The sequence below is a fragment of the Vulpes lagopus genome, chromosome 6, assembly GCF_018345385.1.
Source record: "Vulpes lagopus strain Blue_001 chromosome 6, ASM1834538v1, whole genome shotgun sequence".
Lineage (NCBI taxonomy): Eukaryota > Metazoa > Chordata > Mammalia > Carnivora > Canidae > Vulpes > Vulpes lagopus.
The window spans coordinates 81,643,216-81,657,996 of record NC_054829.1 but is presented as its reverse complement, the minus strand read 5'-3'; the positions used below and the strand labels follow the sequence as shown (position 1 = coordinate 81,657,996).

The 14,781-nt window shown below is 39.2% G+C and overlaps 1 protein-coding gene across 3 annotated transcripts in view; it reads left to right on the top strand.

Moving 5' to 3' along the window:
- The window catches only part of RASGEF1B (RasGEF domain family member 1B), a 559,901-nt gene that overhangs the window by 108,087 nt on the left and 437,033 nt on the right, over nt 1–14,781 (top strand). For 2 of the 3 annotated variants that reach the window (XM_041759001.1, XM_041759002.1), the window contains one exon: nt 8,109–8,156. In XM_041759001.1, coding sequence (XP_041614935.1) covers nt 8,109–8,156 — 48 coding nt within the window. Of the gene's footprint in view, nt 1–8,108; nt 8,157–14,781 lie in introns of those variants that run through there. The other variant, XM_041759003.1, reaches the window with a different exon arrangement.

The window sequence follows — 14,781 nt, the reverse complement described above, 5'->3', positions numbered from 1 at the left end:
AAGAATATAGCTCAGAAGGAGGCATTGGAGCCTGAGAAGGGTGAGGAGGCTCTCCTTGTGGGGTGGAGTGGCTTGCGAAGAGGTGTCCGAGCCCAGGTATGGTGTGGAGGGCTTTCACAGGGAAGCCAAGGTCTCAATGTGAGAGAAATGTGTTACAGATAGGAAAGAGAAAAATAAAAGCAACCTTCTCAGAATGGACTGGAGTTTGACGTTTTCTCTCCTCTATAGTAGGTAGGTATAGATAGATAGATGTAGAAATAAATATAAACATAAACGTGTATGTATATGCAGTAGTGGTATGTATGTGTATGTGTGTGTGTATATTTATATATATATATATATACATATATATATATTTATATTTATATCAGTATCCACCTACCTACCTATGTTTCCAGATACCATTCTTTACTAGAAGAAGCCAGGGATCCCTGGAAAAATGGATGCTTGAGGGGCTGGGGCAGGGAAGGCACAAGATGAACCTGGAACATTTTGTGCATGAAAGCCAGGAAGAGCTAAAGAATGAGAGGAATATGTCAGAAGGACTCATGAGCTGTATAAAGGGCTCCCCCTGGCCACAGATGGGACAATTTGAGATTCAAAATAAACAATGATACTAACAGGTTAATGCCTACTGAATAAAATCAGGGAACCATGAGTTCAAAGTGACACAAGCTGATAATTGATGACTATAAAGGATGGATATATACATAGTGTCCCTGTAACATGCTTACTAATTACAGAGAGAAAGGAATGGGAGGTGATGCTTCCTAACAAAAGACTGAAGTGCTAGTGTTGGAGGTGTCTCACAGTCCCTCCAGATCCACTTTCTACATCTAACTGCTCTTCACTGGGAAGCTGATTTCTACAGACCCTCACTCCCTTGTGCTCTGGTTTCCACTTGAATTTGGTCAATGATCAGTGGCAGCAGGTGATGGAGGGTGAAGGGCTAAACAGTCTGTGCTAATGCCCAGCACAGCTCTCTCTGATGTCTGCAGCTCTCACTGATCGTGCAAAATCCTTCCCTTGGCTCCATTGGTCCAGTGGTGATAATCACTTGCTACTGTTGTTAGTTTGGAGTGAGTCCCCATCCCTTACTGGTTTCCCCTAATCCTGTCTACAGCTCCGTACAACATCCCTTCGTTAAGCCCTCTTCAGAGTGCTCCTTCTTGCCTCCCTGAGCCTGATTGAAATGGGGTTATAACACTATTAGCAGAAAGAAGGGCAAACAGTAACAGCAGATGTCCACAGCAACTGATGCTGACCTGCCACTGCTCCCAGATTAGAACATCCGGTTTGGGCAGGATTGGGCCCACAGCTGTCAAATGACCCACTGTGTGGAAAGAGAATAAAATCAGAGCAGCAGCTCAATGTCCACAGAGGAATTTTGTCCCAGTCATTCAGAGATACTCCTCTAAAAAGGAAGGACTCCTTAAATTTATGTTGGAGAGTCAGATACTTTCCCTCACCTTCAGTCAAGGAAGTGGTGGCCCCACTTAATGGAAGAGTCACAGTTCAGAATGTCCTAGGCCCTTTGATTTAAACTGTCTTTGTGATTTCTTCAAAGTATGGTTGAATAAAAACAACCCAAAGGTCAGGGAATTACCTTCTTTCAAGACTGTGCTGTCTTAACTGCACCATTATCACCAGACAAATCATAAGTGGCAGACATTCTTATTTCTGGAACCTTTCCATTTCAGCCACTTCTTGTGTTGTTCTGGAAAGCAAGCACAGACAAGTACATGAAGTAGACTTTCTTAATGTCACATCAGCTCAGAGGTGTCCCTTGCTCCAGCTTCTGAACATAGGGGGACACCTCTGAGTACAGCCTGCTTAAGAGATCAGGCACATATTCCCATGAGTTATTGGGTTGCTAACCACCCCATTTGCAGAATGATCCCATTAAGTTACCCTGCAACTTCAATTAAGGGAACTCAGACCAGAGTCCATATTTAAGAGTGCTCCCTTGTCATTTTTATCCTGGGGTTTAAATTGAATTCTTAATGTTGGTAGAGCAAATGGAGACATTTCCTAATTCTGCTAGAGGTAACACAGGAATTGTATCCTGGAGCCCCCTTTCCAATCTGGGCAGGGAAAATGGGTCGTATTTGCTAGGAAAGGTCACTTAAATTCCCTTTTGGTTTCCATTAAAGTCCTGCATGCAATGTACTCAGTCACAACCACAAACTTAGATGTCAGAGTGCTCATTTTCCTAAGTAGGTCTGGAATATATATAGTCACATTCACCCCTTGCTGTTTTCAACTTTGCAGTAATTTTATAGAACACACTGTTTTAATTAACATTGACTTATCCAAGTTAAGGTCAGAATTCCAGATAGGCTGGTATAATTTGATTATAGAAGAAAATCCTGGATTTCTTTTACAAAGCTTTTTTCTGCTCTTGCACCCTTTTTTGTGTATGGATATGTATGTGAAGGTGAAGGGTTAGCCTTATTAGGAAGGCTCTTTTCATTTAAGTGAACTTCTTGAAGTTTACAATAAAATACCATGCAGGAGGTCCCCAAGTTAGGCACATCTAATTTGTGAATATGTCTTGTATTTTGTGGTGCCAGTTACGTAATAACCCTTCCCCAACTTGCCTCACCACAAAGCTACTCTCCTCTCCTTCCCTTCTTGCCATTTGCTGGCTCAAAAGAACCATCTTGGCAAGGTCCTTGGCCACTGATGCCAGCTCCAGGATGATTTGGGTAAACTTCTGATCTACCACCTCTTTTCAATGACATCCTTTCTTCCTCTTGAAGCAATTATTCATGCAATACAATTTCTGTGTATCTTGTGATTTTCATTGCTCTGGGTGAACTCTGCTAATTCTTCCTTGGGCAATTTTCTCATATAAATGGTACAGTGTTTAAGATCATGACTCATACAGACAGGTTCAAGTCTTAGTTCTACCACCTATCAGAAGTATGACTTTGTTTTCTATGCCTCAATCTTCTGATCTATAAAATTGGAATAATAATACAATTATGCTTATTTCTTAGCCATGTTATGAATATCATGTAAAACAACATAAGTTGGACATTATGGTGGGGACACATTGTAAGTGCTCAAAAATGTGGCTTGTTGCTGTTTGTTATTTTTATTTTAGTTTCTTCTTTATTTTTCTTTCTTGCTGTATTCTTTCTAATTTTTACTCAGGTGTTTGAGAAAAACAAGTCTTTTCCTTCTTTTCATTATCTCCCCCCATTTCTATATTTTTCGAGTTGGGACACAGGCAATAAGCAATAGTCTCTAGCGAAGGCTGGCCTGGGCACACTGTGTCCTGCCACAGGGAGTTGCCTAACACCCTACTTTGTTCTGCACTCTTCACCACCCACTTATTAGTCCTGAGTGACCCTATTCATAGCTGCTGAAGATCAGAGTAATACTGGTGGATGTAGTTAAATTAAGAAAAGCGAAACTATCTGCTTGGGTGGGGAGGGTGAGGGCCATCCAATATATTAGCAGTGAATACAATATCTTAAAATTTCTAACAAGGCCTCTTCAGAATTACAAGATTTCTACCTTAGTCCCCATCCTCTTCAAATTAAATATGCTTTTGTATTCATACAATTTTTCAAGATACTGTTAAAACAAAATGGTCTCTTAGCTGATTTTATTTTTCTTGTGTAATTTTTACTATTGTGATAGTATACTATTTTTTTATTGAAATTGTATAGCATCTTAGTTATATTCAACATTAATTGGCCTTTGTGTTGTAGCCTATAAAATTATTTCTATGGGGAAAATAAGTTCAAAATCCTTAATACCTAACTAATGAAAGAAATTTTAGAATGCTACAAGTTTGTGACTGGAGGACTGAATGTATAGAATAATATGTATGCGGGTGATCTTTTACTAGGCTGACCACAATTCTGTCTAGATAAGACATTTACCAGGGGAGATCCAAGAACTGATTTAATGTCAAATGAAAATGTTATTTCTCTGGAATTGGATGAGCTTTTGTCTTAGAGTTCTCCAGAGAAATAGAACCAATAAGATACACACACACACACACACACACACACACACACACACACACACTCGGAGAGAGAGACAGAGAGAGACAGGGAGAGATAGAGAGAGAGAGAGATTGATTTATTAAAGGAATTGGCTCATTCAGTTTCAGAATCCAACAATCTGCTGTCTGCAAGCTGGAAAGTTGGTGATATAATTCAGTTGGAGTTTGAAGGTTTGAGAATTAGGAGACCACTGGTGTAAGTCGTGGAGTCCAAAGGTCTCAGGACCATGGCTCCAGTGTCTGAGGATAGGAAAAGATGGATATCTCAGCTCAAAGAAAGAGAGATAGTTTGTCCTTCCTTCTCCTTTCTGTTTTATTTGGACATGCAAGGGATTGGAAAATGCACCCCCTCCCCTCCATTTGGTGAGGGTGGATCTCTTTATTCAGTCAACTGAATGAAATGCTACTCTCTTCTAGAAATATTTTACCAACTATCTGGGTAGCTCTTAGCCCTGTCAAATTGACACATAAAATTAACCATCACAACTTTTAATTCCCTTTATAAATGGAAGTCTTTGTCTTTTTTTTTTTTTTTGTCTTTGTCTTTTAATTCAGGTTTACTCTCATGAGTGAGTTGAGTACAAAGGCTATATCCATGGAGATGTATTGCATTGAATATGATATTAAAACCCAATTTATAAACTTCTAAAAATATAAACAAACAGAATTTGTTTGCTCATATTTTTAAATTGGAGAGGTTGGGGAACCTCTTTTGGATTAGTTTGAGTAATTTACCGACATTCAGCCTGTTTCCATTATCCTTGCCCACCCACTGGTTCAATCAAATTAAGAATTTTAACACCAGGCATTTAAAAGGGAAAGGAAAAAGAGATTCATGTATTTGGATTCTTCAAAGAAAAAATGAAAGAGAATTCATGCCAGTTTCTGTATTTTCTTACTTCTCATACCAAGTTACTGCTGTCCTTGGCAGGCAAGTCGTCCTCAAATTATAGCTTGTGTACCATATATTGAATTCCTTGGGGTGCTCATTAACATGCACAATCCTGGGGGCCACCCAGACTTTATGAGTTGGAATTTCTGGAGCTGGGGTTTGGCAAATCGCATGGTTAAAAGCCCCCAAAATGGTCTTTATGAACTCTGAAGTTTGAGAACCACTGATGCAGACATTCTGCCTTAGGATGTATGTGGTTGACAATGAATATGATGTTAATGGTCCCTTTTGATTCAGGATTTGGTTTTTCCCTGTATTTTAGATTCTTGACTTCTTCGAGGTGGATTTGTCAGAGTCTATGTAATATTAGTTTGTTGGGGTTGCCATAATAAAATACCATAGATAGGGTGGTTCAAAGAATAGGAATTCATTTTCTCACAGTTCTGGAGGCTAGGAGTTCAAGATCAAGGTGTTAGCAGGGCTAGTTTCTGGTGAGATCACTGTCCTTGTCTTGCAGATAGTCATCTTTCTTATCTTTACATGGTTTCTCTGTTCGGAGCTTTATCTGTGTTTTAATCTCTTCTTCTTATAAGTAAGTCAGTCATATAGGATTAGGTCCCATTCACTGAACCTCATTTTATCTGATTTACCTCTTTAAAGTCCCATCTCCAAATAGTCAATTCTAAGGCACTGAGAGTTAGGATATCAACATATGAATTTGGGGAGAAGCAATTCAGCCCACAGTAGTCTAGATGAATCTCAAAACACTATGTAAATAAGTGCAAGACGAACACTGCAGATTTATGATCACGTTCCCTCCCCATTCTGGCTTCTGTCCATCAGATGGAAACTTATTCCTGATTGGTCTCTTTGTTTCTCTCTTTTAAGGCAGCAGGAAGAACAATGACAACTTGCTGTGCTCCTCCTTAGCTCCATTTCTTTGAGTGTAGGAGAGTCTAATTATTATTGACTCAACTGCTTTAATGACTAAGAATGGTGGTTTTCAAAGGAAATCTGAGAAGCCAAAAATCTCTTTATAAGTAGTACAAGATGATCTTTCCTTTTTTTTTTTTAACTGGATGATATCTGCACTGATTGTGCAAGAGCAGTGGTGGCTAAAACTGTTGGTGCTTCAGCATGGATTAAGGCAGTGGCATCAAGCTGTACTCATAGTCATTATATAATTTCACCACTGTGCATTTGCAATGAAGGACATAAAATGCCAGTCTCACTTAAAAATGCCCTTGTTGAAGTGCTAAAAATGATTAGGTTTGCTAGATCTCAACCTTTGAGTGTACCTTTTTTTTTAGTGATATAGGTGACAAAATGGGAGGGATGTATAAAAGCACTTCTGCCGCATATAAACTTTCAATGATGATTTTGAGGAGAAGCACTTACAGGATTGAACTGTGAACCAAACTAGCCTTTTTTTTTTTTTCCCCATGAAATACCATTTTAACTTCAAAGAACGAGTGATAGATGAACCATGGTTATTCAGACTCATGTAGCTGGCAGACATGTTCACAAAAATGAATGAAGTGAACCTGTCACTTTGTGAAAAATGACTGACAGTGTTTGTTGCTCGTGATAGAATTTAAGCTTTCAAGTGAAAATTGGAATTTTGGAAAACTTGTATCTGTTACTGTGAGCTTGATAGCTTACCAACATTTGGGGATTTTTCTAGTGAGGTTGGTGATTAACAAATGTTATTTTTTTCCATATTATGTCATGAAAGGTGTCAATATTTGGGAAATATGCATAACTCATGGAACCATTATTTTCCGGATGACCAGTGCATGATGCTGCAAAATCACTTGTGAGTGAAAGATCTATTCAAAGGGCAAGATAGACCAACAAATTTTTATGTAGTAGCTCATTATTTGATTTCAGATTCTCATTGCAACCTTTTAGGAGCTATAATTGTCACGTTTTAGCATATTATCAGAGAAGAATATTCACAATTATCTGAAATGATTATTACAAATGCTCTTTCCTTTTTAGCCACATATCTGAGTAAGGCTGAGTTTTCTTTATTTACTTCAATAAAAAATATACCAGAGTAGATTAAATGCAGAAGCAAATATGAGTATCTAGCTATCTTCTATTTAAACTAAACATTAGAGATTTGCAAAAATATAAAAACATGCCGTTTTCTGACTAATTTTTTGTGTTTAGGGATAAACATAAAATACATAGATGTATTTTATTTATTAAACATGTAATGTGTTTATCATTACTATTTTAAAATGAATTGATAAATACATATTAAAAATTTCTCAGTTCGAATTTCCAATATAGTGAATACCCATGCTGTAGCCCAATAAATAAAGGCTCTTTGGGAGCCCCAGTAATTTTTAAGAGTGTAAAGGGATCCTGAGATGCAATAGTTTGAGGACTACTCAATTAGACATGTTTCTAACTATGTTGTGGTAATTGGTTTAGAGTTAAGTTTGATTCATAGTACACTTAGAGCCAAATATATTCACTATCTGAATGCTAAACATTGACTTTCACTTTTTTCTCATTGGGAGAAAAATCATATTGGTATTCTATGCCAAACTATTCTTATGCATAGAGTAATACCTATTTTACCTTTCTAATTCCAAATAAGGCTAGATAATCATGAACAAACTGGAAACAAAAAGCTTTCTATAAAAACTAATGTTTTTGAGAGCTTTGTTTCAATTGAATGAAGATTTATTTAAATTAGCAGAGGTTAAATTCTGCCCCTTAGAGATGGACTTACAAATCTTGCCATAAATGTACTTTTTCCCTCATTCTGCTCCAGAGCATTTGTTCCCTTCTTCTAGTCTTTCTTTCAGACCACTTATTTTATTCATTTCTCCCCTTTTGTCTTATTACAGCTGGAGGTATTTTCTCCTTTGCTGCAGTTTGTGGTTTCTGCAGTGTTGTCTCGGAAACATGCTGAATCAGTAACTAGGAGCAAGGCATTGATAAAGTGTAGGTGCATCTTTCCATTCTCAGCTCTAGGACTTCAATGGTCTTCTGTTCAGTATGTAAAATTCAACATTGGTGTCTATGCTGCTTCCATTCTTAGATTTCTAGAGGCTGTGAAGGAACGAGATGGGAAAGGGTTTTAACTGAAAACTTATACCTTCTAGAAGAAATGACTTCAAAATAAGTCCTCCTGTTATCCTGTGTCTTTCATAGATTTCTTTCTCATTTTTCCTCTAGTCCAAAAGTCACTCCCGAGTTGGCCTGAAATCAAGCACGAAGCAAAAGGTATGTTTTCTTCCTCTCTGCACTGTTCCTTTAAAATATCATTCTTTTGGCGGATGCTTTTATTTTTTTTTCGATATCATTGTTTTGGCGGATGCTTTGATTTTTTTGCAAAGAAAATGACTTGCTTTTGGAAGGTAGGGATGCTCCCAGAAACAAGGTATTTTGGGACTTCCACTTATTTTGCTTCTACAATAGCAAAACTGAAATGGGAGTAGAAATCCCTGAAATGAAGTAGAATGAGAGATATTCTGGAAACCCAATGACAGAAGCTGAGAATTTCCCATGGCTTATAAGCAATTCTGAAAGCAAGGTCAGAAGATAATGCACAGATTCAGTTCTTTTATTTTTTAAGCCCTTCACAGTGAAGGAATTTGTTTCTATCTCAGTTCCTATGTTCACTAAATTTTATTTTCTCAGGATCTGCTATGGAGAATGACCTTCACCTATGACCTGTGGTGAATTGGCTAAAACATGAGCTCTGAGTTAGAAAGAATTGGTTTCAATTCTTGGTTCTGTTACTTTACTAGCTATGTGACCTTGGACATATTTGTACAAAGAAGATGATTATACCTAGTATGGTAGTATATTTTAAGGATAGAATGAGATGAGGCGGGGATCTCTGGGTGGCTCAGCGGTTTAGCGCCTGCCTTTGGCCCAGGGCGCGATCCTGGAGTCCCGCGATTGGGATCGAGTCCCATGTCTGGCTCCCGGCATGGAGCCTGCTTCTCCCTCCTCCTGTGTCTCTGCCTCTCTCTCTCTCTCTCTCTCTTTGTCTATCATAAATGAATAAAGGAATAAATCTTTAAAAAAAAATAAAATGAGATGAGGTAACACTTGTGACAACACTTATATCCTAATGCCTAGCACAAAATAGGCACTTCATTTTTCAAATCCTAGATTATTTCATTGGTCCTTTAGATATAAAAAACAACAGAAAATTTTGAAATTCCAAAATCTTAATCCCCAGACACAGACACAGACATGCAACAATTTACATATATTTAAATTATGTTAATTCCTGGTGATGCATAGGGCAATGATATAAATAGGTTTATTAGAATTTGGAGAAGCTTATGTTAAAAAATTATTATTCTAATGTTGATGTTTGAACCTGTTGGAGTACTTGCCTAACCTTTTAGGATAATGGGTGTATTAACTCAGAATACCTTTCTTGATGTCAATTGTTAGAGAAAAAAAACACTTCAAGAATGCAAAGCATCTAAGAGGTGCTTAAGGAGATTAAAAGAGGTAACATCTGTGAAAGCTCAAAGCCCAGCTCCTAAGTACATAGGAGCTATTTTCATTAGAGGAACGTCATGTTGCTTAGGAAGAAGCTGAGCAGACATGGGTCCCAGCCTAGCTTCAATACTTACCAGCCACTAACAGCTAACACCAGTAGAGCAAATGTTGCTCCAGGTACAGTTAATACTCTCTAGAATCCTAGGTGTTCCTGTATCCCCAGGGTCTGTTGGGACAATGAAATTACACCTGTAATTTGAACAGAGACAATTTAATACGAAGAACTGTTAACTGGTTAAAAAGCTTACTACTAGGTAATGGAAAGAGACGGAAGTATATGGGTGGGGGTGGCAATTACCAGGAAGCAAGTCTCACCCCCAGGGCTGAGGGATCAAGGGGATGGGATTATGAAAATTTAGATACTTAGGGGAAGGGCCCTACAGACTTGAAATTCAGACCTCTGAGGAGAGAGTGAGGGCCAGCACGCTGTGAGGTGGAGGAGCAAAGTTCCTTCTTGTTCCTCCAGCTCTGTAGCCCTTCTAGTGTTTGCCATTAGCACAGTTAACAAGAAGCCAGCTGACTATGCCGGAATGTGTCTCTCAGAGTCCCAGGCCTAGATCACAAAGCAGGTTCCAGAAAGACAGGTATGGGGATGAGAGATAATAATTTAGCAACTGGTGCAATTATTAGCTCCTTTTTGTAGATGAGGAAACTGAGGCACAGGTGCATTAAGCTCTGTTTGCCCAGTGCTCTGGCCTAAATATTTGTGTCCCCTCAAATTCAAATCCTAACTCTTATAGGTGATGGGATTAGGAGGTGGAACCTTTGGGAGGTGCTTGGGTCATGAGGGCTCTGCCTTTATGAATAAGAGTAATACTCTTATGGAGGAGACCCGACAGGAGCACCTGGGTGTCTCAGTGGTTGAGTGTCTGCCTTCAGCTCAGGTCATGATCCCGGGATCCTGGCATCGAGTCCTGCATCAGGCTCCCTGTGGGGAGTCTGCTTCTCCCTCTACCTGTGTCTCTGCCTCATTCTGTGTCTCTTATGAATAAATAAATAAATAAAATCTTAAAAAAAAAAGAGAGAGACCCCCCAGAGCTTCCTTTAGCCCCTTCCACCACAGAAGGACAGTGAATTGTATGTGGCACTCACCTGACTAGGGTTGGCACCCTGATGTCAGGCTTCTAGCCTCCAGAACGAGGAGAGCCACCCAAATATACAAAGACACCCACCTAGGTGAGGCAGAGTCAGAAATTAAAACTAGTCAATCTGGCTCCAAAGTTTATGCTTTTAAATTCTTGAACAAGTGACCATGGGCAAAAGTACTTCAAGTCTTACTTTTAAAATCTGCAAAATGAGGGGCACCTGAGTAGCTCAGTTGGTTGGGCAGCTGCCTTTGGCTCGGGTCATGATCCTGGGGTCCTGGGATCGAGCCCCATATCTGGCTCCCTGCTCAGCGGAGAGTCTGCTTCTCCCTCTCCCTCCACCTCTCCCCATGCTTGTGCTCTCTCTCTCAAATAAATAAATAAAATCTTTAAAAGGAAAAAAAAATCTGCAAAATGAGAATGATAATTCCCAACTTCTGGGGCTGTTCTAAAGATTAAATAATATAAATGATGTGCTTATTACATTGCCTGGTACATAGGAGGTTTCTACTAAATACTAGGTCTTGCTAAATATGGCATTTCTCTTGTTTTGAATATAGGAACCTCATTTTGCCTCAGTGACTCCGTGTGCAGTTTTGAAAGTATTGCTCTTGCCTTGTATGATTCTCCAGTGGGTTGTTTATTTAATTGATTATCTCTCCAGCTTAGCATATTTAAGTGTTTATATCAGAAAGTGAAAAGTAGAGAGGATTTAATGCTGGAGCTTGATCAATGGAGGCTTTATTGATGATGTCCTTAAAATCAGAATTTATTAGGGGTGCGTCAGAATACTGAATTTGCCTTTCACTTCAGGTTCTAAGAGGTGGGGGAAATCATTGAATTTATTTATTCATTTTTTAACACAACAATTATTCATTGGGTACTTAATTGCACTAGACATTTTTTTTAAATATAGATTTATTTTATTTTTTTAAATTTATTTATGATAGTCACAGAGAGAGAGAGAGAGAGAGAGAGAGAGAGAGAGAGAGGGAGGGGCAAAGACATAGGCAGAGGGAGAAGCAGGCTCCATGCACCGGGAGCCCGACGTGGGATTCGATCCCGGGTCTCCAGGATCGCGCCCTGGGCCAAAGGCAGGCGCCAAACCGCTGCACCACCCAGGGATCCCAGTTGCACTAGACATTATTCAGGAGTGGCATTGAGGAGTGATATAAACAGGCAAACAGACCCTGTCCTATAGCTTTTCTTCCAATTTGGGGGGACATGTGATGCATCAGTCGAGATGCTCATTCTCACTCTTCATTCTCTCTCTCTCTCTCTCTCTCTTTTTTTTTTTAAGATTTTATTTATTTATTCATGAGGGACACAGAGAGAGGCAGAGACACAGGCAGAGGGAGAAACAGGCTCCATGCAGAGAGCCTGATGTGGGACTCAATCCCAGGACCCCGGGATCACGCCCTGGGCCACCTAGGTGCCCCAGGAAGGGCTTTATATATGAGCTTTGGTAGAACTTTAAGGGAAAGCTGACCTGGAGTCTAGCATGGTAGCCATTCATTTGGCAAATAAATACTCTATTACCCCAATGTAGAACTAGAGCGAGCAAGGCTGAAATAAATAGAAGGCTCTTTTGTCTTCTTTTGACAAAACTTACCTTCTACTTCTTGATAATCTTTTCAAAATTAATAATAATATTACTAGTAAAAATAGCATACAATCAATGTTCTGGTTGTTTTGCAAACATTCAGTGGTTGCACTGTTTTCATTCGATTTTAATCAGCAAGAAAATTAAACTGCCAAAGACCACAGGTTAACAGAGTGTTTTAAATATTCTGTCTCCTGCCCAAACATTTCTCTGGTGTTCAGAGATCTTGAGTTTACTACATCATCGTATATCCTTTCTTCTCTTGAAACCATCTTTTCAGATCTGATAAATAAATTCACAGTGATACTCGAATTATATGGCTTAAAGTCTAATCTGTCCTATGAGTATTTGCATTTTAATAGGTGACAGAGCTAAAGAAATGGGGTCGAAGGGGTGGGATTTCTGGCATTAGCCAGCAGGGAACAATTTTGGGTTGGTTGCAAGATCTTATCCTTGCTCCAAAAATTACATCGTTTACCGGTAAGATCGATTCTGGAGGAATGTTAACTGATAAGATGATCTAGAGTCATGAATGTATCTAGTGGGTAGGGAATCAGTGCTCTAACTTGGAACACCAAGGTTGGCATTTGGCAACCCAGCCCATGATCATCTCCTTCCTCCCACTCCATTCCCTGAAAACCTCCTTATTTATGAATATAATGTCACTTTTTTCCCATGCTGTCCTCTAAATAAAAGTTGTGTTTTGTCAATATTTGTACCTTTCTTCTACCCCCTTCTCTGTGGCTCCTAGTATCTGAGTGCTTCCTAACTATTGATAAGTGCATTGAAAAAACACCCCATACCCCATTTTACCTGAGCAAACCATGTTATGGACAATAATGGAGCTCAGTGTTAAGTCTCGGGTCCCTGGAGAAGTAGCTTTTAGTTTTTCCTGCCAAAGACTAAAAAAGGCTCCTGAACATTTCTGGCAGTATTATCTTCATTTTCTAATTCTATCTTTATGCTCCATCAGCAGTGTTCTTTTGCCCTTCTGCACCCTCCATTCAATTCTCGCCCCCCATGAAAGCCTCCCCCACTATCAGCATCCTGCACCAGAGTGGTACATTTGTTACAATCTATGAACCTACGCTGATGCTTCATTATCCTCCGAAGTCCATAGTTTACATTAGTGTTCACTCTTGGTGTCCTACATTCTCTGGGTTTCAAAAAGTGTGTGTGACACATATCTGCCATTGTAGTGTTATACAGAATAGTTTCACTGTCCTAAAAGTCCTCTGTGCTTTCCCTGTACTAGTCTCCACTCCCACTTTGGCAGCCACTGATCTTTGTGGTCTTCACTGTTTTGCCCTTTCCAGAACATCCCAGTGTTGAGATCATACAATATGTAGCCTTTTCAGACTGGCTTATTTCACTTTATAATATGCATTTAATATTCTTCCATGGCTTGATAGCTTATTTCATTTTAGCGCTGATCAGTAGTAGTCCATTGTCTGGATTGTACCACAGTTTGTCTATCCATTCACCTACTGGAGGACATTTGGTTGCTTGCAAGGCTTGGCAATTACGATTAAAGCTGCTACGAACATTCATGGGCAGGTTTTTGCATGAACATATGTCTTGCTTGCATTCATTTGGGTAAATACCAAGGAGTGTGATTGCTGGATCAATTTTTTTTTTCATTTCTTCCCCAAGATGACTCACAGCCTTTACTCGATTGTCTTCAAGTTTCTGCTTCAACTTGTGTGTTTTCTAAAGTGTCCTTCCTGTCTTGGCTGCGTATTTCCTGCATGAAGCTTCCTAAGTCCCTGAGAATGATCTGTGCCTCACTTGGAAGAGTCAGTAAAGAGAAAAGCACTACGTACGTGCAAAGAAGTTTTTAATGAAATAACTAGATTTGGGCAAGTTAAGTAGTAAAAACTGGAAGATGAGCACCCCAGAGTTAAAATTCTGTCTGTTCATGTGTTTCCACTGGCATCAGAGAGAGTCATTTGGGCCTTTTACATAGCTGTGAGGCTCTGAACACTGAATCTAGCTTAAGGGGAAATTAAAAGTCACTGCTTTCTGGTACTGGCAATTCCCCTTGAAGGGCCTGACAGGAGATGGAAAGCAAATCAGACTCCTTGAAGTAGAGTCCATAATATCTTTTATCTGTGTTATCTTTTCATGGCCTATGAAAGATACCCAGTGGCTTTCTGGAAGATGCAGCCCAAATAAAAAATGACAGAGCAAGCAAGATGAATTTAAAAAAGATGGAGATCATCTCTATAGACTCACAACAATGGGGATTCAAGGAGAGCCTATAATTTTTTTTTTTTCCAGAAAAGCAAAAACAAAAATAAAAGACACCTGAATTAGCATTTCTATGTTTTGGCTTTTAAAAATGCTATTTTACTTTTCTAGAAAGAGAGAAGTTTTTCAGATGAATATTGTTCAAAGGATCAATGGCTTTGTGTCAGACACCCTGATAACATTTACAGTTATCTCATTTGTGAATTGTGTCCTTAAAAGACCTGGAAGGGCAAACTGGGCATTTCAACAATGTAGGTCAAATTCTATTGCCATGAGCTCCAGGGGACTGTCTGTTCAGTGCTTTCTCTGCCCCCTCCTCTTGAACTTGTGTTATATTGAATAGTATTTGGAAAATAGGAGCCTTAGTCTGAGGCTCTGAAAGAGTGTC